Source organism: Nycticebus coucang, chromosome 11 (genome assembly GCF_027406575.1).
Source record: "Nycticebus coucang isolate mNycCou1 chromosome 11, mNycCou1.pri, whole genome shotgun sequence".
NCBI lineage: Eukaryota > Metazoa > Chordata > Mammalia > Primates > Lorisidae > Nycticebus > Nycticebus coucang.
Genome location: NC_069790.1, coordinates 19,260,398 through 19,288,242, shown reverse-complemented (window position 1 = coordinate 19,288,242; position 27,845 = coordinate 19,260,398). Strand labels below are relative to the sequence as shown.

The window sequence follows — 27,845 nt, the reverse complement described above, 5'->3', positions numbered from 1 at the left end:
AAGAGAATTTTGAATTCAGAGAAGCTCATCAGTTACTTTGCGCCCCTCCCCCACTACCACTGCATCCCACTGGAGTCAGATGCCAGTTGATGTTGGGGGCCTCTCTCGGCCTGCCCACAATCACCTTCTGTCAGTTCTTCAGCCCTTCTGACAGCAGGTTCCTTGGAGCTCTTGGTCGAGCTTTGTGTCCTCCTCAGGCTCCCGCTGAGAGTAAGCAGGAGAGAGAGAGTGACACCTGGCTCCGTGACTTGCTGGCACTGTGAGCTCATCACACAACTCACAGGACACTGAAGTTAACCTCACCAATTCCCATAGTCCCTCACCATTCACCATGGTGCTGAGAAGAGCAGGTGGGAGAACTTACATGAAGGCAAAGCCAGTACGGGGACAGAGTGAGGGGCACACTAAAGTGGGCTGACAGGGGCAGTAACTGTCAAACAGCACTGAGACCGTAAGGCATTGGTAGCTGGAAGGCACCCGCATCAGGCACCCATACTGGCAAATGCCACACACTTTTTTAAAAGCCCTATTTTATTTTGCAGTACCACCTATGTAAGAGTGTTCCCCTCTCTCTGTGGCTGGGTCAGCACCTGCAGCTTGAGGGCTTTGTAATGTGGGCTGAGCTCACTGGGGTTAGGTGCTCTCTCGGGGTGGCTTTGATTTGCATTTCTCTGATGATTAGGGACGAAGAGCATTTTTTCATGTTCTTTAGCCATTCATCTGTCTTCCTTAGAGAAGGTTCCGTTCATGTCTCTTTCCCAGTGATATATGGGATTGTTACCTTTTTTTGTATTGTTGATTAATTTGAGTATTCTGTAGATCCTAGTTATCAAATGTTTGTCTGATTCATAATACACAAATATCTTTTCCCATTCTGAAGGTTGTCTATTTGCTTTGGTTGTTGTCTCCTTAGCTGTAACAGAAACTTTTCAGCTAAATTAAGTCTCGTTTATTTATTGTTGTTGTTGTTCCAATTGCCCACAGAAGTCTTCTTCATAAAATCTTTCTCATACTTTTTTTTTTTTTATTTTATTCATAGGAAACTAATACAGCCTCTTTGGAAAGATGTCTGGAGAATCCTCAAAGATCTCAAATTAGATCTCCCATTTGACCCTGCAATTCCACTATTAGACATGTACCCAGAAGAAAAAAAATCATTTTATCACAAGAACATTTGCACTGGAGGCGGAGCAAGATGGCAGCCGAGTAACAGCTTCCTTGCATCGGGGCACCGTGAGTCTGGGGAGATAGGACTCCAGGCATCTCTGGCTGGTGGGAACTGCCTATCATCACTCCTATGAAGATACAGGGAGTCAGCGAGAGACTTCTGGACCCCAAGAGGAGGACTAAAACAGTGGAAAACCGGCAAGTGGTCGCGTGTGTTCAATCCGTCTAAACCCGCCCACAACTGTAAGTTCAGTAGCAGCGAGACTGCAAACCAGAAAGGCCTTACCTGTGAACTATTTTGATGTCCTTGGACTTGGCACTGAGTTGAACTGCCTTGGGGAAGGCCTGAGCAGGAGTGCGGAGAACTTTGGCCGTTGTCTAGGGCCCCAGTCTGAGCCGCTGAGCCAGACGGAGCTAATAGTGTTTGGCGGTGGGTCACACGGATCCATTGTCAGTGATCTGCCCCGGCAAGCTCCGCCCTCAGGGTCGCAGAGCTACAAACGGGTGGGAGCTGGTAACCCAGCAACCAAGTAGCCTAAGGGTGGGGTTTGAGCCGCCTTGCAGCCCTAACCCTCAGGGGCAGAGTGAGACCGGTTTTGGCACACTGAGTAAGTGGATAGCCACTTCAGCAGCGATTCCAGCGAGAAAGCTGGGAAAGCTTCTGCTCAGCAAGTTTACAAGTTCAAAGTGCCTTTTAAGTAGGCTGAAGAGAGATTTAGGGTGTCTACCTGCTGGGGTTTGAGAAATCAGCAGCCTCCAGTTGTATCAGAACTGTGACTAACATCTCATACCCCAGAAGACCACGTGTTGCCCAGACAATATTCAATGACATATACAAACGGCTTTGTTTTTGGTTCTGTATTTTTTTCTTTTTTTTTGTTTGATTGTTTTTTTTTTGTTTCTTTATTTTGACGTTGCTGATGTTCTTTTGTTTTTTTAATTTCAATCTTTTCCACACAGATCCCTTTTTCTTTCTCAATTTTCCTAGTTTAATTATAATTTCCCATTGCTGCCTTTTTTAATAACTTCAACTTCATTTTTGCTAGTGTTTCTACCGATATAATTTGGTTTTTCACCCAATTTTATCCCCGTAAAGTTTTCTGTTTGCTTCTTTTGGTTTGATTTATACCATTTTTGTCTTTCCTCTCTACTTGGTGGAGGTGGGGTACTGTGTCTGATCAGGTTAGCAAAGAGCTGCTGACCTCAAGGGAACCACCCAACTGGGCACCCCCAGAAGGTGGGGTTTTTTAAGGTTGTGTCAAAGTACCCTACTGTACACCTATATTTCCCTGTCTCCCTCTTTCTGTGCCTCTCTTCTTTTTGTCAATATTCTTTATACCCACCCCCTCTCCTTTCTCTATCTTTCTTTTTTTTCTTATCACTCGGTCCTCCCTTCTTTCATCCCCTTTTCTTGCTCTTCAACCTTCTCACACTTCTGGTCCTGTAACCCTTAGTCCACAGGCACAAGAACTTAAAGAGCAAGAGGAAGTGAAAGGAAAATTAGGGCAAGGAAACAGATAAAAGAAACCACTCATGAGGAAGAATCAGCAGAAAACTCCAGGCAACATGAAGAACCAGTCTAGAACAAGCCCACCAAGGGACCATGAGGTAGCTACTGCAGATGATTCCACCAGTATAGAAATGTTAGGAATGACAGAAAGGGAATTTAGAATACACATGTTGAAAACAATGAAAGAAATGATGGAAACAATGAAGGAAATTGCTAATAAAGTGGAAAATAACCAAAAGGAAATCCAAAAACAGAATCAAATAAGAGATGAACGATATGAAGAATATAAAAAGGATACAGCAGACCTGAAGGAACTGAAACAGTCAATTAGGGAACTTAAAGATACAATGGAAAGTATCAGCAACAGGTTAGACCATGCAAAAGAAAGAATTTCAGAGGTAGAAGACAAAGTTCTTGAGATAACTCAGACAGTAAAAGAGGCAGAAAAGAAGAGAGAGAAAGTAGAACGTTCACTGTCAGAATTATGGGACTTTATGAAGCGTTCCAACATACGAGTTATAGGAATTCCAGAAGGGGAAGAAGAATGCCCCAGAGGAATGGAAGCCATACTAGAGAATACTATAAAAGAAAATTTCCCAAATATCACCAAAGAGTCTGACACACTGCTTTCAGAGGGATATCGGACCCCGGGTCGCCTCAACTCTAACCGAGCTTCTCCAAGACACATTGTGATGAACCTGTCCAAAGTCAAGACAAAAGAAAAGATTCTGCAAGCTGCCAGGAGTAAGCGCCAGTTGACCTACAGGGGCAAATCCATCAGAGTTACCGCAGACTTCTCTAATGAAACTTTCCAAGCAAGAAGACAATGGTCATCTACCTTTAATCTACTTAAACAGAACAATTTTCAGCCCAGAATTCTGTACCCTGCTAAGCTAAGCTTCACAATTGACGGAGAAATCAAATCATTTACGGATATACAAACATTGAGGAAATTCGCCACAACAAGACCAGCTCTACAGGAAATACTTCAACCTGTTCTGCACACTGACCACCACAATGGATCAGCAGCAAAGTAAGAACTCAGAAATCAAAGGACAGAACCTAACCTCCACACTGATGCAAAAGACAAAACTAAGCAATGGACTCTCACAAAATAAGACGAATAGAATACTACCACACTTATCAATTATCTCAATAAATGTTAATGGCTTGAATTCCCCACTGAAGAGACATAGATTGGTTGACTGGATTAAAAAACACAAGCCATCCATTTGCTGTCTGCAAGAAACACACCTGGCTTCAAAAGACAAATTAAAGCTCCGAGTCAAGGGATGGAAGACAATTTTTCAGGCAAATGGAATTCAGAAGAAAAGAGGAGTTGCAATCTTATTTTCAGATACATGTGGATTTAAAGCAACTAAAGTCAAAAAAGACAAAGATGGTCACTTTATATTGGTCAAGGGGAAACTACAACAAGAAGACATTTCAATTCTAAATATTTATGCACCCAATTTAAATGCTCCCAGATTCTTGAAGCAGACCTTACTCAGTCTGAGCAATATGATATCTGATAATACCATCATAACAGGGGACTTTAACACACCTCTTACAGAGCTGGACAGATCCTCTAAACAGAAATTAAACAAAGATGTAAGAGATTTAAATGAGACCCTAGAACAACTATGCTTGATAGACGCATATAGAACACTCCACCCCAAAGATAAAGAATATACATTCTTCTCATCACCCCATGGAACATTCTCCAAAATTGATCATATCCTGGGACACAAAACAAATATCAACAGAATCAAAAGAATTGAAATTTTACCTTGTATCTTTTCAGACCATAAGGCACTAAAGGTGGAACTCAACTCTAACAAAAATGCTCCAGCCCACCCAAAGGCATGGAAATTAAATAATCTTCTGTTGAATAACAGATCAGTGCAGGAAGAAATAAAACAGGAAATCATTAACTTCCTTGAGCATAACAACAATGAAGACACAAGCTACCAAAACCTGTGGGATACGGCAAAAGCAGTTTTGAGAGGAAAATTCATCGCTTTAGATGCCTACATTCAAAAAACAGAAAGAGAGCACATCAATAATCTCACAAGAGATCTTATGGAATTGGAAAAAGAAGAACAATCTAAGCCTAAACTCAGTAGAAGAAAAGAAATATCCAAAATCAAATCAGAGATCAATGAAATTGAAAATAAAAGAATCATTCAGAAAATTAATGAAACAAGGAGTTGGTTTTTTGAAAAAATAAATAAAATAGATAAACCATTGGCCAGACTAACGAGAAATAGAAAAGTAAAATCTCTAATAACCTCAATCAGAAACGATAAAGGGGAAATAACAACTGATCCCACAGAGATACAAGAGATCATCTCTGAATACTACCAGAAACTCTATGCCCAGAAATTTGACAATGTGAAGGAAATGGATCAATATTTGGAATCACACCCTCTCCCTAGACTTAGCCAGGATGAAATAGACCTTCTGAACAGACCAATTTCAAGCACTGAGATCAAAGAAACAATAAAAAAGCTTCCAACCAAAAAATGCCCTGGTCCAGATGGCTTCACTCCAGAATTCTATCAAACCTTCAAGGAAGAGCTTATTCCTGTACTGCAGAAATTATTCCAAAAAACTGACGAAGAAGGAATCTTCCCCAACACATTCTATGAAGCAAACATCACCCTGATACCAAAACCAGGAAAAGACCCAAACAAAAAGGAGAATTTCAGACCAATCTCACTCATGAACATAGACGCAAAAATTCTCAACAAAATCCTAGCCAATAGATCACAGCTTATCATCAAAAAAGTCATTCATCATGATCAAGTAGGCTTCATCCCAGGGATGCAAGGCTGGTTTAACATACACAAGTCTATAAACATTATCCACCATATTAACAGAGGCAAAAATAAAGATCACATGATCCTCTCAATAGATGCAGAAAAAGCATTTGATAAAATCCAGCATCCTTTTCTAATTAGAACTCTGAAGAGTATAGGCATAGGTGGCACATTTCTAAAACTGATTGAAGCTATCTATGACAAACCCACAGCCAATATTTTACTGAATGGAATAAAACTGAAAGCTTTTCCTCTTAGAACTGGAACCAGACAAGGTTGTCCGCTGTCACCTTTACTATTCAACGTAGTGCTGGAAGTTCTAGCCAATACAATTAGGGAAGACAAGGAAATAAAGGGAATCCAAATGGGAGCAGAGGAGGTCAAACTCTCCCTCTTTGCTGACGACATGATCTTATACTTAGAGAACCCCAAAGACTCAACCACAAGACTCCTAGAAGTCATCAAAAAATACAGCAATGTTTCAGGATATAAAATCAATGTCCACAAGTCAGTAGCCTTTGTATACACCAATAACAGTCAAGATGAGAAGCTAATTAGGGACACAACTCCCTTCACCATAGTTTCAAAGAAAATGAAATACCTAGGAATATACCTAACGAAGGAGGTGAAGGACCTCTATAAAGAAAACTATGAAATCCTCAGAAAGGAAATAGCAGAGGATATTAACAAATGGAAGAACATACCATGCTCATGGATGGGAAGAATCAACATTGTTAAAATGTCTATACTTCCCAAAGCTATCTACCTATTCAATGCCATTCCTATCAAAGTACCTACATCGTACTTTCAAGATTTGGAAAAAATGATTCTGCGTTTTGTATGGAACCGGAAAAAACCCCGTATAGCTAAGGCAGTTCTTAGTAACAAAAATAAAGCTGGGGGCATCAGCATACCAGATTTTAGTCTGTACTACAAAGCCATAGTGGTCAAGACAGCATGGTACTGGCACAAAAACAGAGACATAGACACTTGGAATCGAATTGAACACCAAGAAATGAAACTAACATCTTACAACCACCTAATCTTTGATAAACCAAACAAGAACTTACCTTGGGGGAAAGACTCCCTATTCAATAAATGGTGTTGGGAGAACTGGATGTCTACATGTAAAAGACTGAAACTGGACCCACACCTTTCCCCACTCACAAAAATTGATTCAAGATGGATAAAGGACTTGAATTTAAGGCATGAAACAATAAAAATCCTCAAAGAAAGCATAGGAAAAACACTGGAAGATATTGGCCTGGGGGAAGACTTCATGAAGAAGACTGCCATGGCAATTGCAACGACAACAAAAATAAACAAATGGGACTTCATTAAACTGAAAAGCTTCTGTACAGCTAAGGACACAATAACCAAAGCAAAGAGACAACCTACACAATGGGAAAGGATATTTGCATATTTTCAATCAGACAAAAGCTTGATAACCAGGATCTATAGAGAACTCAAATTAATCCACATGAAAAAAGCCAACAATCCCTTATATCAATGGGCAAGAGACATGAATAGAACTTTCTCTAAAGATGACAGACGAATGGCTAACAAACACATGAAAAAATGTTCATCATCTCTATATATTAGAGAAATGCAAATCAAAACAACCCTGAGATATCATCTAACCCCAGTGAGAATGGCCCACATCACAAAATCTCAAAACTGCAGATGCTGGCGTGGATGTGGAGAGAAGGGAACACTTTTACACTTCTGGTGGGACTGCAAACTAGTACAACCTTTCTGGAAGGAAGTATGGAGAAACCTCAAAGCACTCAACCTAGACCTCCCATTCGATCCTGCAATCCCATTACTGGGCATCTACCCAGAAGGAAAAAAATCCTTTTATCATAAGGACACTTGTACTAGACTGTTTATTGCAGCTCAATTTACAATCGCCAAAATGTGGCAACAGCCTAAATGCCCACCAACCCAGGAATGGATTAACAAGCTGTGGTATATGTATACCATGGAATACTATTCAGCTATTAAAAAAAATGGAGACTTTACATCCTTCGTATTGACCTGGATGGAAGTGGAAGACATTATTCTTAGTAAAGCATCACAGAAATGGAGAAGCATGAATCCTATGTACTCAATCTTGATATGAGGACAATTAATGAAAATTAAGTTTATGGGGGGGGAAGCAGAAAGAGGGATGGAGGGAGGAGGGTTGGGCCTTAGTGTGTGTCACACTTTATGGGGGCAAGACATGATTGCAAGAGGGACTTTACCTAACAATTGCAATCAGTGTAACTGGCTTATTGTACCCTCCATGAATCCCCAACAATAAAAAAAAAAAAAAAAAAAAGAACATTTGCACTAGATTATTTATCACAGCTCAATTTACAATAACCAAAATGTGGAAACAACCTAAATGCCCATCAACTCAGGACTGGATTAACAAATTGTGGTACATGCACACTATGGAATACTATCCAGCCATAAAAAAGATCTTTTGTAATATCCTGGATGGACCAGAAATACATTCTTCTTAGTAAAGTATCACAAGAATGGAAAAGCAATTATCCAATGTAGTCAATAGTAATATGAAACCAGTATATGATTTGATACATGGCCACATAGGGAAAAACTCATTTCAATTCAAATTGCAGGGGAGAGGGAAGGGGTTGGTGTGCTCTCACTGAATGGACACGGGGTAGGGGTGTTTGGTATATCTTTTGTGTATGGGACATAACCACAAGAGGGAGTCTATGTAACAAAATCAAATGTTTTGACCTGGTTATTTATACCCTCACATTAACTTTAAATAAATTTACTTTAAAAAACTGAAAAAGCTCTATTTTAGTAGCACACTGTTGAATTAAATATAAAGTATTTAAAAGTCACCATCAGAACTTCCTGGGTCCAATGTCCAAGTTTGTCAATTTATCATCACTTGTAAAAATTCAATAAGGAACTTAACCTCTCTGATCCAGGGTTTGGGCTACACAGTATTAAGCCTTATATAAAGTCTCAGTCAAGAAAGCCAGGATGCTATGTATATGTTACAAGGCCACACAGGAGTTCTTTATGAGCAGAGGACTAAGAAGACCAAAGCTTAGTTATTCGTTTCGGCAGAGGGGTCAGTTCTGCCCACAGCTTATGTGCAATAGTTTATGCAATACTCTGTGTATGTGGGAACAAGAAAAGTAAAAATAGGTACCATAAAAGTGAGACTCCAATAAGGTCACATGTTCATTACTCAACATACTTTAGCATTTTTTGGCTCTTATGGCCATAAAGGATTTGGGGGAGAAAAAAAGTACTGGTTAAAGATTTGAAACATCTCTTTCATCATTCATTTAATGAATAACTTAAGTGGTCCAGTAACAGACAGTGAGGGCACAGGGCAAAAGAGACCCAGTGTGAAAGACAAATGCCAGAGTCTTTGATTCTAAAAGTTTCCAGGTATCAGGACTCTTACTACAGAATAGCATTTGATAAACCAGCCAAAAATAAGTCAGTTCTTAGGATTATTACATCTGTTACTAAAATTATTTCGGTTGCTTAATAAAATGTAAAAAAAAAAAAAAATACTGTTTAGTAGTTTTGATTAATACTAAATTTTGGAATCTTGAGTTTTATCAATGCAGGGTGAAAGTTGATCAAATTGAGGTTAACATAAAAATAAAATTACCTGACAATGTCAAATAGTCCTGGGCACACCAGGTGAGCAGCACAGTTCCTTTGGGGCAAGCTATTTTTACCTAATACAATGCAACATTTGGGAACATTACCACCTAAATTTTATTATATCCATCCAGAACACCTTCCGATTTGGTAGGCAGGTTGCTAATCCTGGCTAGGCTCTGGTCACATGAATCTAATACAAAAGGGAAAGTCAGAGTGACTCACCCAAGCCTAAGCATCAGCATATCTGGAGCAAGGCCATTTGGGGGCATACAGATACAGATGCTGATTGAGTTTCAATTCCAAGAAGGACAAAGACCAGAAGGGCAGCTGCAGCCCAGGAGGGGCAAATCCTGCCAGAAGGTGGAACACCAGAACTCTCTGGTAGGATCCTGCTACTCACACAGCACAGACACTTCACTTAGCAAATAAGCCCTGAGCGTCTTCTGCACACCTGGTACTGCTTTGGGCAGTGACACTCTACGTACTCTGTGCCCTCCTGGGGTGTGCAGACTAGTGAGGATAAACAGGACATAAACAAGGCGGCATATACGGGAGCATGTCAAAAAGGCGATACGTGTGGAGAAAAACAAAGGAGGCAAGGTAGAGAGCATAGAGATGACCCTGCTGCTTCCTACCTGGCTGTGAGGAAAGGCCATTGGAGACTAAGGAAGTGAGGCAGTGGGCCGTGGGGGCTCCCTCTGCAGCAGAAGCCCCAGAGAGAGCAGCAAGTGAAAGGCTGCAGGCACGCAGCATGCTTGGTCAACAAGGATACAGTGGACAGAACTGTGTCTCACTCAACATTCATATATTGAAATCCCAGAACCCAGGACTTCAGCATGTGACTGTATTTGGAGATAGGGCTTTCAAAGAGGCAATTAACTTAAAATTGAGGCCGTTAGGGTGGGATCTAATCCAATGTGACTGGTGTCCTTATAAATGACACTAAGGATGTTCACAGTAGGACAACCATATGAAGAGGCTGCAAGAGATCAGCCATTTATAAACCAAGGAGAGCCCTCAGGAGACACCATCCCTTTTGGTACCTTGATCTTGGCTTTCTAACCTTCAGACCATGAGAAATTAAATTTCTGTTGGCATTTTGATGGGCAGTTCTAGCCAACAAGACAAAGGGGTCTCTGTAGCTGGAGTTAAGGGAGGGAGCAATGGCAAAGAAGGACATGAAGACAGAGGGGCAGAAACTGCAGAGCCTACAGGCCACGACAAGGTCGCTGGACTTTCTCTCTGAATTAGATGGATGCCACTGATGGACACGCACAGGAGTGAAACACTATGACCAATTTTTGGGGAGGATCACCCTGGCATCTTAAAATGCTGGCTGCTGTGTTGAAAATAGACAAGGTGAGCGGGAGGAAGCACACGGTACCAATTAGGAGGCTATTACACCATTAGAAGAGAGAGACTGATGCACTGGATTACTGTAATGGTGGTTAAGGTGGGGAAAAGAAGTGGGGTTCGGGGTATTTTTTGGAGGTAGAATCAACAGAATTTGCAGATGGAGGTTTGGCGGTAACTGAATCTTAATGGAATGAACAGTTAGTAATCTACTAAGCCAGAGATTTCTGTCACTGGAAGGGTCTCTAAAGGTAACCTATATTTAGTGCCAGGAAACATTTAAACAGCAAAGTCTTGAGTAGGTTTAGCCAAGTGTAACCCTTGTGTAAGGCAGATCCATAGCTAAAAGGATATTTGTAGCAAAATAACAATTAAGGAATTTAAACAGTTGGGGATGAAAGGGACAAAATCAGCAATCCATGTTTCTACCTTAGGAAACTATAAAAAGAAGAATAAATTGAATCTAAAGTAAACTAAATTTAAAAAGTAATAACAATTACAGCAGAAATTGATAAAATTGAAAACTAGAAAACAATAGAGAAAAATTAATAAAATCAAAAGGTGGTTCTTAGAAAACATCAATAAAAGTGATATATTTCTAGCCAGGCTACAAAAGGAAAGAAAAGATAAAAGGATAAATTTTTAGCATCAAGAATGAAAGAGGAATCCATATTACAGATTTCATGGGCATGATAAATATTATGAACAACTCCACATTCACAAATTTGGTAAACAGGATGAAATGGAACAATTCTTTTAAAGGCACAATCTACCAGAATTTACACAAAGGGAAACAGACAATCTGAGTAGGCCTATTAAAGGATGTGAATCAATAATTAATAAGCTTCCAAAATGGAAAGTATCAGGCCCACATAATTTCATTGGTGAGTTCTTCCAAATATTTAAGCCAGAAATGATACCAACTTTCCACAATCTGTTCCAGGAAATAAAAGGTAGAACTCACTGTACAAAGCCAGCATTACTGTGACACCAAAACCAAGCAAAGACGTTATAAGAAAGAAAAAAACTACAGACCAACACTCTCAAGAACTTAAATGTAAAAATCCTCCACAAAATTCTATCAAATAGAATCCAACAAACTATAAAAAGGATTATACACTACAACCAAATGGGATTTCTTCCAGGTATGCAAGGCTCATTCAACATTTGGAAATCAGTTAATGTGGACCAGGCATGGTGGCTCACGCTTGTAATCCTAGCACTGTGGGGGGCCAAGGTGGGTGGACTGCTTGAGCTCAAGAGTTTGAAACCAGCCTGAGCAAAAGGGAGACACTGTCGCTACTAAAAATAGCTGGCATTGTGGCAGACACCTGTAGTCCCAGCTACTTGGGTGACTGACTGAGGCACAGGCCAATGTTGTGGTGGGCACCTATAGCCATAGCTACTCAGGAGATTATGGCAAGAGGATCACTTAAGCCCAAGAGTTTGAGGTTGCTGTGAGCTATGATGATGCCATGGCATTCTACCCAGGGGGACAGAGTGAAACTCGGTCTCAAAACAAACAAACAATAAAAAAAAAAAAACAGTTAATATAATCCATTGTATTAATAGGCTAAAAATCATGTAATGATATAAATAGATACCAGATAGATAGCAGAAATAGATATCAAATAGCAGAAAGAAAGAGGCTGGCTTGTCACAGAGACAAGACATAAAAATGGACACTGTCTACTGAATTTAAAAAACTAGGCTGGAGAAATGATAGGAAGATCAGAGAGAGAAATCTCACTAGTTACTGTTGGCTAACATCGTGGCTGATCCTTTAGAATGGGTGTCAACCCCACATGAGCCTCCTATATTTTTCAACTTTGTAATTCTAAACTTGGGTTTCTAATGTGTCAACTGTATAGAGTTCATTATACAGCTTGGTTTCATTTTTTTTTTCTTACCTAATCCATCGCTGTTCCAAAGTCCCCCATGGCTTAGGGTTTAAAAAACAACAAAACGCCACCAACAAAAAACCTTTAGATAAAGATAAATAAAAACTTTCTGAACCTAATGCTCAGATTGGGGTGGTATCAAGAGACGATGAAACACACAATGTATAACTACGAGTTTAAATCTGCTTTGTATTTTAGACACCTAGTCCGTACCAAAAGAACACAGGTGAGCAGCCCTGGTGGTGCAAACCCGGAGAGTGTATACAGCTCTATCCAGCTGTCTGCCGATGGGCCCACGGAGAATCTGCCCTCCCTTCCTCCCTGGGATGATGGGTCTTTTGAGATAAAACCAAGCCCTTATTTAACAATGATCTCATCCTGAGGCCTGAAGCATTCCATTCAAATCACTGGCTTTGGAAGTCAGAAATTCTTCCTTCCAGCTCAATTAGTAAATCTAATCACATATATTCACACTCCCAAGGGGTCCCAATTATTTGGCAGTAACAGCTTGGTTATTCATAATCAACAAAATTAATGCCACTGTTTTTAAAACAGGAAAAAAAAACTGTACATAAAAACAAGCCTCCAAGCTGTGGGCCTTGGTCACAGAAAGAATAAAAATAAAAGCCAGGAACAAAGTATTTAAATAAATCATTAGACAAAGAATCATTTTTAAAGTCCCAGCAAGGCTGTGCCTTAGGGTCCTTGTTATTCTAAACTGAATCTTTGTTCCCCATCACCTAGAAGGAAAATGTCACTCAAATAAAAAAAGGTTCCTTTACACGGAACTGTGTGTTTAAATGGCAACATATAATTTTATTTTGAAAAAATTAGGAGCAATTGCTGCTAAAGCCATTTCAGGGACAAGGGGAGGGGAGGATCTGTCAGTACTATGGGAACAAAAAAATGATATGCCACAAGGCTTTATTCCAATCATTTGCTTCATAGTTAAGTTTAATTACATATTACACACTGTCCTGTAATTATGTCGCTTGGGAAACTGCCAATTTCCCCCTTGAAATGTTAAAAGTCCCTTAATTTATTTTAAAGACTCAGCATTGGCTCCGCCAGCACCTCCGCCTCGGTGCACACAGGCTACTTGGTTTCTGATCTCGCTTTCAATGTGGGCTGGTGAGCAGGGAGGGATCCACCTCGGGGTCTGGCCTGTAGTACAGAGGGCTGACTGTGCTCAGAGCTCCCAGAACACTGGCCCAATGCAGTATATTTATAGTATGATCTGAAGCCTTATTATTTTTATTATTTTGGCTTTAAAATACACAGCCGCAAAAGCTGAGAAACATGCCTCTTCATCTTCCTCAGTCTCAGGAGTTTGGGATTAAAGTCCTTTATTCCCATCAAGGGAATAAACCCTCTATACAAGATGAAGCACCTACCCGCTAGTAGCTTACAGCAAGGATGGATAGATAACAAGCACCGAGCAAAGCCTCTGGAAGATGGCGCAGCAGTAAGGGCTACGCTAAGGACTACGAAAGGAAACAGCTAACTGAAATTGTTTGGAGCCCCTTCTGTGTGATGGCAATGTGTTCAGGACTTGGCCAGTGTCACAGTCATGTAGACCATTAGTAACAATGGTCACCACTCAAGGGTCTTCAAGAACCTAGCAGATAACTAGAACGCAAGAAGCATCCAGACATAATAAAAGGAGTGTGGGGCTCTGAGTCAATTGGACAACAAGAGTAAACCCTTTGTCCTAAAAACCCTGGGCTGGTGGACCAAACCACACTGCTAGGACTCATCTGAACTGTATCCGCAACCTCCATCTAAATCCAGGAGCCCCTAAGTGGCTATAATATGGACATAATATGGGCAGTGGACACACACTCTCTGGACTTAAAATTCAGCTCCAGCATTTCCTTAGCTGTGTGACCCTTGGGCAAGCCATTTAACCTCTCTGTGGGTCAGGTTCCTTATCTGTAAAATGGAAATACTAATAGGGCCAACCTCAGAGGGGTGCTGTGAGAAGCTGAGGAAAGTGTTTGCCCAGTTGTTACTTCATAGCAAGCTCCAAAGAGGTGTTTGTTATTATAATTACGTTTATGTTCTGTTTTTACAGGACAGAGAAGTTGAAGAGTTTCTCCAAAATTGCTTTGAACTTGACAGGGACCCTGATGAACAGAACAGAGAGACCCACAGACTGGAAGAAGAGGAGACAAAGGTTACCTTATCTTCCCAGGTCTGGGGGCAGAGAAAGGAAGATTACGAGGTACGTTACGTACCCAAAATATACCAAGGGCTCAAAAGATGGCTGCTTTTCTCATACCAGGACATCTCATAGCGTTTTCTTGAGATTTCTGCTGTCCCGGTCATGAGTTAGGGTCTAAATCAATATTTTTTCCCAATTATTTTCAAAAAGTACTATTTCCTACATGTATATCATCAAGAGGAAGAACTGATTTTAAGGTTTTTACTTATTTTTTAATTTCAGATTACTATGAGGGTACCTACGGTTAGGTTACATTCTTTGCACTTGTAGGGTAGAGTCCAAGCTATAGTTGGTGTGTCACATACTCTTACCTTGTGCCCAGAAGGTGAGGCCTCACCAGACCCCTCTCCTGTCCTCCCTCCCCCGCTTGAATTTAATTGTGTTTTTCTCTCTTAATCTACCAGTATCAACTTAGTATTGAGTACACAGGATGCTTGCTTGTCCATTCTTGAGATATTTTACTTAGAAGAATTGTTCTCCAAGTCCACCTTTTTATGGCTGAATAGTATTCCATGGTATACATATGCCAATGTTTATTAATCCATTCATGTGTTGATGGGCACTGGGGTTGTTTCCACATTTTGGTGATTGTGAATTGAGCTGCTATAAACATTTGAGTGCAAATGTCCGTATAATAAAAATATTTTTTTTTGTTCTGGGAAGTTAGATACTTAGTAATTGGATTACAGGATCAAATGGAAGGTCTACTTTGAGCTCTTTAAGGATTCTCCATACTTCCTTCCAAAAAAAGCTGTATTAGTTTGTGATGCCACCGACAGCGTGTAAGTGTTCCCCTCTCTCCACACCCAGGCCAACATCTGCAGCTTTGGGACTTTGTGAAGCGGGTTACTCTCACAGGAGTTAAGTGATATCTCAAGGTGATTTTGATTTGCATTTCCCTGATGATCAGAGACGATGAGCATTTCTTCATGTGTTTGTTGGCCATTCGTCAGTCCTCTTGGAAAAAGATTCAGTTCATATCTCTTGCCTAATGATTGGAGGTTTTTATATAGTGTAAACATACTTTAAATTTTTCATCTGTTAAAAATGGCTATAATGAAAGCACTTTGAGAAACAACTCTTAGGCAGAAATATCCATCTTTGCCCATTGTCTCGTTTACTTGACATATCATAAATATTTTTATTCCAATTTGGCATAATGTATATTTAGATACATACACATGCCCTACCTCACAACTGCATGAAACCACTGTAAATTAATCATATAATATTTTTAAAGGAATTTCTATTCCTTTCAGGATATTCATTTTCTTTTCTACCAGTCACAAGTATGCAAAGATTTTCCACCTAGATGAAATGTTGATCATAAACTAGGAGAAATGCTACAGCAAGAATTGCAGGATATGTCACCAAACTGTATACATTAATTGTGTGATTTTTTTTTTTTTTACACACCAATTATATCTCCATAAAGCCAGGAAAAAGTAAAGGACATGTAAAAAACAAGAAGTTTCCAGGATTTATTTTTTATTTTTTGTCTAGAAGCTTTAAGATGTTATAAATTCTGTTGGGTAATGGCTTTGTTAGATAAGACTTCATAAATTAGTTGGGTAGCAGCTTAATTAAGAACATTTTATTGTGTTTTTTTTTTTTTGTCATTTTTTTCTTTTTCTTAAGAGCATTTTATTTGTGACATTGCACCACACCAAATCAAACAGAGCAAAGGCGTCAGGTTTGTTCTGACCCCTACTTACTCCCCACCAGGATTTTTCTCTAAGAAGCAGTAACATTGTTTAAAACTAGGTCACTGGGAAAGAAGCAAGAATCCTAAAGTGATTTTGAAATAGTTACACAGCAAAATAATTTATAAAATGGTAAAATATTTATCTGCTCACTATGTTGTGAAAAACTACAAAAAAAGTAGCAAGCTAAGTTTTTATAACTTGATAGATGTGCACAAGATAGGTCACATGTCAAAATCTCAAAGGAAACAAGGAATTCCCCTCGCGTAAAACACAAACAACTGCTGCTCTCTTTATTGGCTTGCTTTTCTATTTCTAGTATTTATGAACCATATCCTGGCTTTCGTCTTCACCACTAAATCCACTGTGGAAGGCACCAATCAGGGACATAGTAAGTGTTTGAAAATATTTCCTGAAAAAGACCAAGTGCTGTAGCTTACACCTGTAACTCTAGCACTTTAGGAGGAAAAGGTGGGAGGACTGCTTGAGGCCAAGAGTTTGAGACCAGCCTGAGCAAGAGTGAGACCTTGACTCTACAAAAATAAAAAAAATTAGCCAGGTAGGGTGGTGCATACTTGTAGCTCCTTGAGAGGCTGAGCTCCTGATTGTTCTTTGCAACCTGCTTTGTCTGTTACCTAATCCACAACAGTTATTCATTTTCTCTGATAAAGATGAATGTCATCATCAAGAATTACTTTATCCCGAAACCATCCTTTCTGTTTGCTGTAGCTTTTTTCTCAAGTCTGTTCTATTATCCCAGTGCCACCTGGAACCTGGCTGTCATGAGTTGAGAGCTTCAGGTTTCCTGGCCGTTACTTCCTGCTTTGTGGCTGAATCTTGATTTCTACAATGGTCTCCAGTAAGGTCTTGAGACAAATGAAAATTAAGCCATTTGGGTTTCTCAGTAGTTCCTAGGGAATAATTAACACAGATCCTAGGTCCAAAGGTTTTATTTCCAATGAGATAATAAGCTTCTCTCTTCTAAGACACTAAGCATTGCCATTCTAGGGAGGAAAAAAAATGCAAATATAAACAAAATACATAACATGCTCAGCTCTGTACTATCATATTACCCTGTCTCTAAAATAGTGACATGGGGATGGTGAGATTGAGCCAAGCACTGCCCTCCACCAGTCTCCTTGAGAGAGGGCCTCCTACCACTCCTGGGTGGGGAGAGCGGGGGAGTGGAGTATCCCCAGAAAAGGAGAAGTGATTAAGCCAAAGCGAGTAAGACTCAGGAGTCTGAAATTATGCTAAACCTTTGGATATTACTCCACGCACAGTGGGGTGCTCAGATTTGTGATTCCTCCTCGTGTTCTGTGCCCATCCAAGTGTGGGGTAACTCAATCACAGCCACTGCTTTCATTACTACACAGTTATGAAAGTTTACTCGAATATGACTTGAGAAGCCAGGCCATCTATCATAGAATTCATTAACAAAAACAGACCTTTATAACTTTTGTAAGGAACAAAGGTCATGATTCTCAGGTGATAAAAATGAAACAGTTGTTCACTGGCAAGAGACTGTTTAAACAAAAATTACAGTCTTTACTTACATAATTAGCAAGAAATTATTAAAAGCCATGGTGTGCTAAGCACTTTGCCAATGGCTAGAATATAAATGATCCTTGGTGCCTGTTCACAAAAAGTTTACAATCAGGGAAGAGAGAGGGTAAATACATTTAAAGTTATAAAATATTCTAGTAATTAGACGGTATGTGTGTATAAGAGCATGTATGGAGTCAGCCAGGTGGACGCTCAGGACATCCTCAGAGAGAAGATGACCTTTGCCATGAGGGCTGCCCAATAGCCAGATGGCAGGAGGGGCACTCGGGCAAAAGCAGGCGTGAGAGCAAAGACATAGCGAGGGGACGTGCTCGTGCTCCATCATTTTGTATGGACCATGGCGATGGGAGGGCAAAGAAGAGAGAAAGGAAAGTGGGTAGCGAGAGATCAAGGTCCAGAAAGACGCACTGGGCCAGGGGTGGTCCCTGTACAAATTTCTACATTTGAACTATGTGTGGAAAGATCCTTCTAGAAGTCAGCATGGGAAGTGGATTGAAGGAGCCAGGCTTTAGCAGGGAGGCTGTTAAAACAATACTGCAGCTACACAGATGAATGAATTGGAGGGAATAGGAAATGCTCAAGGAGGTGGAAGACAGGGAATGTGGTGTCTTCATGGGCCTGGGCCCTGCCACCCAGATCTCACTGCCTGCACCACACAGGCCCTCCTGGACAGAAGTCGCAGGCGTGCGTACGTCTGGACGCTCCGAAACCCTGCCCCTCACAGACCTGGCCACCACATCCACCATTCTGCCAAGTCAGACATCCCCTTCTTCCTTGGAGAGGGTTTCATTTAGTTCAGCTCCAGAGTAACTCATTTGAACTGCTGCTCTCCATTACCACTCCCACCGGTCTAGTTCAGGGTACTTCCATTTCTCTATAATTTCCCAAATGTTATTTTTGCTTCTAGCCTTGATTTCTCACATTGGCTTACTAGGGGGAGAGTGATTTTTCTCAAATTAATTTTCATCATCTTTACTTAAAACACTTCAAAAATTCTGCATTGTGTTTAGGTCCAAACAAACACTCGAAAATGGCTTAAATGTCTCTAATGAACTAGCCCACATCTGCCTCTCTCAAGCGATAGTGTATCTGTCACTCCCCCGCCCAGCTGTCCTGTAACAGCCTGGCTCTCTGAACAAAGCGCACACAACTGTCATGCCTTTGCTTGCGAGGCGGCCTCCGTGTGGTGTTCCTGCCTCACGTGCTTCCCTTCACCTTGTTAACTAGTGCTATCAGTCTCTGAGCTGGGATGCCACTTCCTAAGGCGCTTTCCTGACCCCATCTGCGGTGGCACTCTCTTCTGGGCAGCCAATATTCCCTCCCCAGCTGAGACACATGCCAAGTGATATGGAAACTGCCTGGTATCTGTCCCTTCCCCTCCACCCTCACTACCACCCATGCCTTCCCTCTCCACATAGTGAACTCCCAGCATCAGGACACCAAGTACCCTGTTCCCTGGGGACTCCCCATCCCCTGGGCCACAGCGGACATTTGGTGGTCTTTCAGGAAGCACGTGCAGCCTGTGTGACTGGGAAGAGCAAAGGCACACAGACGTCCTGGGCATCTCATGCACCGGACAGGCAGGCAGAAGACGAGAAACCCGCTGGGCCAACACATACAGCACGGGCCGCAGGAACCGAGACAGGCCTGGCCACTGGAAACAGCGTCAGGTGTCCAGGGCAGGGGAAATGGCCTACATGTGGCAGAATAGCTTCCAGAAAGTGATGAGTAGAAATCTTGGTGGAGGGTGTTGAAAATGCGTTGGCAGGTGAGCGAGAACACAGGCGAGAGGCCCACTTGGAACACGAGGGGAACAAGATACCTGGGGGCAGGGGAGATCAAGGCAGAGAGAGAATATTTGCGTGTGCAAGTGTGTGCATGTGTGGGTATGTGAAAGAGACACAGACAGAGAGAGAGGGAACACCTTTAAAAAAGATCTCAACCATAAATCTGCCTGGCAAAGGCAGTGAATGGTCGGGCTATATTCAGGTATAAAATAAGCATTTATCAAATGGAAGATGTAGGTATAAATGAATAACTGCCTTCATATGGGACATTTACATCATCAGTAAAAGCAGATTTTATCAAAACTTTAAACAAAAGTGATCCTCTCTTTATGTTTCGGAAGACACCATTCAGCTCATGGATCTAACTTTACTGAGCTGTCCAGGCTCACTATTTTCACTGTGGAGCCCTACTGGACTATCACTGAGATTTCTGTTTTCAAACTCACCCCAAAACTTCCTTGCAGAAAGCCTCAGACTTCACATATAATCCACTAATCCTATCTCCTCAGGGGAATGGCTTTAGCCTTCTATCTAGTAAATGCCCCAAAGTCAAATGAGACACAGGAAAAAAAAATCAGGGATAAAGACATCAGAGATAGAACAATGTCTAACCAACTATGAAAAGTGCATGTGGACACAAGAAAGCCACATTGATCTTTACCAATAGGATTGTCTTTTAAGTCCCTATCAGATAGAAAGTTCTCTCAGGTTGCCATGGTAGTAATTTCACTTACAGTGTTCAGAAAACGCAGTGGGGAAAGCAAGCCTAAAACATTAAATTACTTTTCATGAGACATATGCTTCTTATGCAATTAACAATACATTCAGCATCAATAAGCTCTAATTTTAGAAACATTCATCGGCAAACATTCATCAGAAATTCAGTTTCTACTCAGCTTCTACTTTTCACACTCAACTCTCAATGGCTATCCTCAAAAACATTAATTTACTTACTAGGAACACAGATTACATTCCTTGGAAACATTTGTGCAACAAATATATACATATATAAGTGAAATCAAAGTTTTATGAAAAAATAATTTTCTTATGGCAGACTGCCTTTCTGACCAAACACCTGATCCCAAACCTTTTAGAGTTATTACCATAAAATCCTCTGTATAATCAAATCACAAATAATATTGTAGACTAGATCAAAGCTTCCCAAGTTACATATGTAGAAAATCACATAACTTTACTTCACTGCGTAGACTGTCCCACAGATCACACAGGTTTGGCCAGTAAGTTACCACAGTGACAACCACAGAAACAAGCCTGCACATTTCCAAATGGCCTCTAGGGTCATGATTACTGTCCCAGCTGAGAATCAGCAAGTCTCTTTGTTTACTTGAGCCCAGACAACAGGAACTGTCCACATTTATATTAGTAGATATTGACAGTGCCCAGGTTTCAACCCAGGTCTTGAAGAAGCCAGTGCCACTGAGAATCCAGCAGAGAATGTCAGGGTAATACACAAGCTCTATCAAACTAAGTTCAGCCTCACTCTTCCTGTTTCAGGTGATCTGCTCGTCACATCTTTCCGAAGCTTAGACATAATCATTACTTTGCCTGCTGACAATTCCCCTGCCCCATTGATTCACATCCCTGTGAAATCTCAGCCTGGGATCTACGTCATGTGACAGAATCCAGGCTCTTCTCCCCGCAGACAGGGATCGGTATCAGCACAAATCAAGGGCTCCACCCAGACACCCCTGATGGGATGAGCCCTCTGTGTCACGTCACCTTAGCGCCATTCATTTACACTTTGTCCTCTCCATGCTGGCACCGTGCCATCAGCAGGGGGCATCTTCTATTTCAGAGAGTAAAGACAGGCCTCCACTTCCTTCTGCCCAACTCACGAATTATCCAATTTGATTACTCGATTGTAAAATGTGAGAAGGCATTTGTTTCCCCCCTCAACTCTCCCATTTTTCTCTTTCTTGTTGCATATCTTACTGAATCTCCAGCACTAAACTGAACAGAAACAGGACACCAGAGAGAATCCCAGGCCTCTTCCCAACTTGGAGAATACGTCTAACAGGGTCTCCACTGAATTTGAGATTATGCAGGTTAGAGGGTCGATAGTTCATTTCTGTCCTTTGCTATCTAAGTTTCAGTTTTTGTCTCAATTCAATATTGAACTATATAAAATGTTTTTCTGGGCAGTGCCTGTGGCTCAAGGAGTAGGGCACCAGCCCCATATACCAGAGGTGGCAGGTTCAAACACAGCCCTGGTCAAAAACTGAAAAAAAAAAAAAAAAAAAAAAAAAAAGTTTTTCTAGTGTCTACAGTATTTTTTAAAATGTCATTAGGTAAAAAAAAATTTAAAGTTAAAAATCTTCATTGCAGTCCCCCAATTGATTTCACTTAATTTTGATTTTTTTTTTTAAGTTTATTGAAAAAAATCGAACAACTGGAGTCACTCATGTAGCAGACCATATAGCTCATGGCAAGGAGAAGTGAGAGCTAAGCTTGGAACATTCAGTAATCATAAGAAACACCTTGGTGATAAGAGCATGGGGAGGCATTTGGCTCCCCTAACGTGAGAGCTCCAGAGACGAGAACAGCAGTAACTGGAAGTCTTTACACTTGTGGTGCAAGAGCCATGGGATTATGTCTCCGTAAGAAGTTGCAGGAGCAGGCAGTGGAGGAGCACACATACATTCTATCACAGACCCACTCAGCTGACTCTTTCGCTTCTCCTGACTGCTAAGATTCATTCTCTTACTAAGACTGCTTCTCTCCGTCAAAGACTGTTTCTCTCTCTCCCTTTTGCTGAGGCAAATAGCCCTCAAGCACCTAAGGGTAATTGTTCCCGAGATAGATAGCACAGCAGTCTGTGCTGAACATAGCTAGATAAGCCAGGGCTGGAGACCTGGTCAGTCCCAGGCCCTGACACTCATCTAGAGATAATCCACCTGTTTTTGCAAGTTTGGAATTAAAATTCAGCAGACAATATTTATCTGAAAAGGGCTTGCTGGCTTACCCGGATGTACGCATCCTGGTGGTGCTTAGCAAAGTACAGCATGTTGTCCAGAGCCAACATCCCAGGAGGAGTCTGGGTGAAGTCCATGGCAGGGTTGACATGATTCTGTGATGAAAACAAAATACTTGGTAAGGTTAAGTCTTCAGAGATCTCATCGACCACCAAGGATCTGTTTTCTCTCCTTGAGAATGATGCCCCACAAGGCCAGTTCCAAATAAACATGATGCCGTTTTCTACCTCCCTGTAAATCTGCTGGGGTGGAGGGGTAGGGGTTTCTTTCTACAGCTCCTCAGATTCAGCAAAACCAGCTATTATACCTGGGACTAGGAAACACAGTTGAAGATCAAAATATGGAAATGTTCTTAGGCATGTAACATCATGAAGGAAAAGAAAACGATACAAAATTTATTTCTGGTGGCTGCTCTAAAGTGAAACTGACAGCATTTGGAGAGAAAGACTCAGAATGAAGCTACATCTCTGCCCTTTAACTCATGAAGTGGCTCCCAAGAAGCCACCACCTACCCACACCTTAACCCCCTTATCCTCGTGTGTGGACAGGCGTCGTGAACTGTCCAGGATAACACAGCCCACAGGCCTCTGAGCACAGGCCTGGATAACATTCAGGTGTCCAGGTCGACTCCCAGAAAGAGTGTCTGGCCTTGTGGTCACACTCAACACTGAGAACCATGAAGATGAAATAATAATTACAAATATTCTGAGCCAGGGAACAGGCCTGACTCATCTCAAGTCTCCACATGCCTGAAATCACCTGGGAAATACACAAGACTCTTACTTAGTGCAGTAGACTAATTCTCCACCATTAATCACTGAAAATTCTGAACTGTCCTAAAAATTCAGATCTAAATGGTAAATGATTTAAGGGAAAGCAATCCCCCCTCCCCAGTTTAAATAGATGAAAAAGAAATGTTAAAGACATATTAAAGAAAACCGCTTTGGCCTCAGGATCCAGCCCATTTGCATGAAATGATACATTTTCACTTTGTCCTTTAATACTTTAAAGAGCATGAATTTCTATTCTGACAGGGAAATTTTGGTTAAGGGTACTTTTTCTTAATTTCAGTAAGGAAGGCCTTTTCTTCATTTGTTCAAGGTTCAAACAAGTCACACTTTTCCACATTATTCAAGTGTACAGCTAAACTCTCTTCCATGCAGATTAGAAATTTTGTTTATAAGCTAATGAACAACACCTACAACTATGGGAGAGCAGTGTTGCTTACTGGCCACAGTTCCACAGTTTTATTTAATTTTTTTTACGTCTCAATTTTTTTATTAAATCATAACTGTGTATATTAATGTATTTATGGGGTACAATGTACTGATTTCATATATAATTTGGAATGATTACATCAAACTGGTTAACCTAGAGAATATCCTTGTCCTTGTGTCAAGGATTTGAGTATTTTATTTTAGCGTTTTATCTTATTTCATTTATTACAAGTGTTGGAGAGTTTTTAAAATACCAAAGTACTGCTACCAAGGACAAGAAAGATAAATTTCATAAAATAAATATAACTAAGATAACAAAAATAAAAATCATTTGGTATGTCAAATGCAGTGGGGTCCAGTCTTAACTGGAAATAATGATCAGATATTTAGTCTAAAAAGTAACTGTTATTTAAGATTTTATAATATTTTTAGTTATTTAGCAAAGAACAGTAAAATGTAGATTGATTAGTTTGCTTTCAATACATTAGATTTTCAGAATGCAACAGCAATACATCCTCTTTGGAAAGATGTATGGAGAATCCTTAAAGAACTCAAATTAGACTTACCATTTGATCCCACAATCCCATTATTAGACATCTACCCAGAAGAAAAAAAATCATTTTATCATAAGGACGTGAGCACTAGATTGTTTATCACAGCTCAACTTACAATCACCAAGATGCAAAAACAACCTAAATGCCCATCAACTCAGGAATGAATTAACAAACTGTAGTATATGAACACCATGGAATACTATTCAGCCATAAAAAGATGGAGATTTTACATCTTTTGTATTAACCTGGACAGAGTTGAAATGCATTCTTCTTGATAAAGTATCCCAAGAATGGAAAAGCAAGTATCCATACTCAATACTAATATGAAGGCAGTAGAGGATCTAATACACACCCACATAAGAGAAAAACTCAATTCAAGTTGGGGGACGGGAAAGGAAGGAGGAGGAGAGAGGAAAGGAGGGAGGGGGATTGGTGTCTCCCACTTAATGGGCACAAGGAAGGGTATACAGTACACCTCGTGGATGCAGGATACCAGAGGGTCTCTACCCAACAAATGCCAACATCGTCATCTCATTGTACTCTCCCATAAACCTGAAATGTTAAAAATGTGAATAATGGCTGAGTACTTTCAGAGTGTTATCAGGATTTTACACTTTCCATGTATGAACTCTCATCTGTGGTGGGTACAGTTGTTATCTCCATTACACCGGTGGGAAAACTGTGGCTTAGATGAGTTGAGAAGCTTGACCAGGACCTCCCATCTTGGCTTTGGCAGAGCAGACAATGACTTCTTAGACAATATGTCTCAACAATCCTTTGTTCCTATCTTTTACTTACCACCACTTTCAAAGTTGAGTGCATTTATTTTAGTACTTCTAGCATTTAGACCTTGCACAAAGACTGAGAAAAGTTTATGTGAGAAAAATGTAGGCTAACCAATACTAACTGCTAAGCAGCATGGGCCAGCCGATGAAAGAGGGTGTGCCACATGTAACACAGAAAACATGACATTTATTTCAGACATATTTCTAGTGTTGGTCTGTGAGTTTCAAAAATAAATACATTAAAAAGAAGGAATCAAGTAAAAAAATTATTTTCTCTGATTTTAATTCCAGCAACTTCCCAAAGCTATGTGTTAGAGAAGTTGACCAGTAAGAAGATCATAACCATGGCTGAAGAGCTGTCAGTCTTATTTGATTTTGCACCCAGGAGCCCACTGAAATGTCCTTCCATTAATCACACCCCTTCTCAAGCACACATTCAGTATATCAATTAGGGCATTGCTGTTTTACCCTCTGGGAAGCCAAGGTGGGGGGATCTCTTTAAGCTCAGGAGTTTCAGACCAGCCTGATCAAGAGTGAGACCCCTATCTCTACTAAAAATGGAAAAATTAGGTGTTGTGGCAGGCACCTGTAGTCCCAGCTATTTGGGAGGCTGAGGCAAGAGGATTGCTTGAGCTCAGGAGTTTGAGGTTGCTGTGAGCTAGACTGGCCCCATGGCACTCTAGCTTGGGCAACAGAGTCAGACTCTAAATCCTTGCAGTTTAGGAAAAAATGTAATTTATTTTTAAGGTTCTTTTGAAGAATAATATAACTGATTAATACATACTCCCAATAAAATAATGTCTACTATGCACCAGGGATTGTGCCAAGCATCTTGCACCTGGAGCTCTTAATCCTCATAAAACCTTCACCAGTTAGATACTAGTTATGCTCTTTTGGCAAGAAGGAAACTGAGGCACTGACCATTTGGGTAGCTGGTATATATAGCAGAGCCAGAATGTGAGCTCTGAGCACAGGCTTTTAACTGGGTTGATCAACAACCTGACATTGCTGGGAATTCCACAATGATGTCCTCAGCTGTTGTACTTCTCCTCAGTCAACACTACTCCCTCAGGAAGAGTGGGCCTAAAATCCATCCTTTTTAATAAAAGCTCTAATTTCCCCACCCCTCCTAGACATTATCATAGAACAAAGCCTCTCTCATGTTCAATAAACCATATCCTAATTGTCTCAGATAAATAAGCTCTTGCTAAGCAAAAGCCAGTTAGAAAATTGCCTTTGATTTTCAATGACTTGCTCTAAATTATGAAGCATCACTAGATTTTAGATGAAAAAAATTATTTTGTAGTTGGAAGTAAATTATACTTTCATTTTTTTTTCTTTCTCTCTAACTCCAGGTATCATTTTTCCAGCCTCCTTGCAATGATTTTTTTTTATAATATCCAGTGAAATAATTTTACAAGCAGAGATTCTGATAACAGGAAAAGGAAAAGAATTACATGCCAAAGCATTTTGAAAGCTTTCTGTACTGTGACAAAAATACGCTGAGAGCCAGGAAAGGCCAACAGCTACCCAACTTCCTTCTTATTTATGAGATGCTCTGGATACATATTTATTTTCTTTTCTTGTTCTATGTTATTTTTTTCCACCTGTCTTGAAATGGAAGCTGCAGGAAATTTGATGAATGGCTTGAAATTTCCCCTTGTTTTACTGCGAAGCCCGTGTATCTCTGTACATCCTCCCAAAATGTCATTTGTTAGTGCCTGCAGAAGTGCTGCTCCGTGAATCACAGCAGACATCTCTCAGCCCTGGGGGACAGGGTGAGTGGCTGCTTCCCTTCCCAAAACACAAAGGTTTTTAAATTGGGGGATGTGGTATTAACCAGCAGAAGATACCTTGAGTTATTTTGTAGTGAGCATCTTATATTCAGTTTGGGTGTCTACTTTGAGAATCTAATAGCTGAAGATTAGTTTCTCCTCTGTTACTGACATACTAGTTTTTTAGATGAATTATTTCAATCATACATCCAAGGGAAGGTATAAGCTCCATGACAGAAAATTTCTAAACTTGTTTTGGGCCCAAATACCACGGGTTGATCAACAACCTTAAATATAGGAGAGAGCTGCAGTGGACCTTAAATATAATCTCGGCCAGTCCCCTTATTTTATAGATGCAAAAAGTGAGTCCCTGGTGAACAATGGTGCTCAAACTCCAGCCGGCCCCCGAATCTCCCGAAGGGCTTGTTAAAGCACCAATTACTGGATCCTGAGTGTCTTAGTCAGTGAGCTTGGGACGGGATCCAAGAATTTGCATCTCTAATAAACTCCCAGGAGATACTGATGCTGCTAGTTGAGGACCATACTTGAGACCCACTGGTGGACAGAATGACTTATCCCAAATAACACAGGTATTATCAAAAGAAGATGCAGAATCCAGACACCCCAAATCCTTGAATCCCATGCAGTGGCTATCCCATCACACTTGTTCCAAGGTGCAAATGCATTTCAGATATACTTGCTGTGCACCTGCTCTAGGGGGCAGGATTCATCAGTGAAACAAACGTCTTTATTCAGAAAAGGGAATTATAACTTAGAAGCGTCTCATTCTCTTATTGCTCAAATTTCTGACTAAAATAATATGTATTAGCACCTCCGCAG

General features: G+C 40.6%; 1 protein-coding gene across 8 annotated transcripts in view; it reads right to left on the bottom strand.

The window, feature by feature from the left end:
* Window positions 1-27,845, bottom strand: part of ELMO1 (engulfment and cell motility 1) — a 576,900-nt gene that overhangs the window by 264,923 nt on the left and 284,132 nt on the right. For all 8 annotated transcript variants that reach the window (XM_053608836.1, XM_053608837.1, XM_053608839.1 and 5 more), the window contains one exon: window positions 22,665-22,769. In XM_053608836.1, the coding sequence (XP_053464811.1) occupies window positions 22,665-22,769 (105 nt within the window). The remainder of the gene's footprint in view (window positions 1-22,664; window positions 22,770-27,845) is intronic.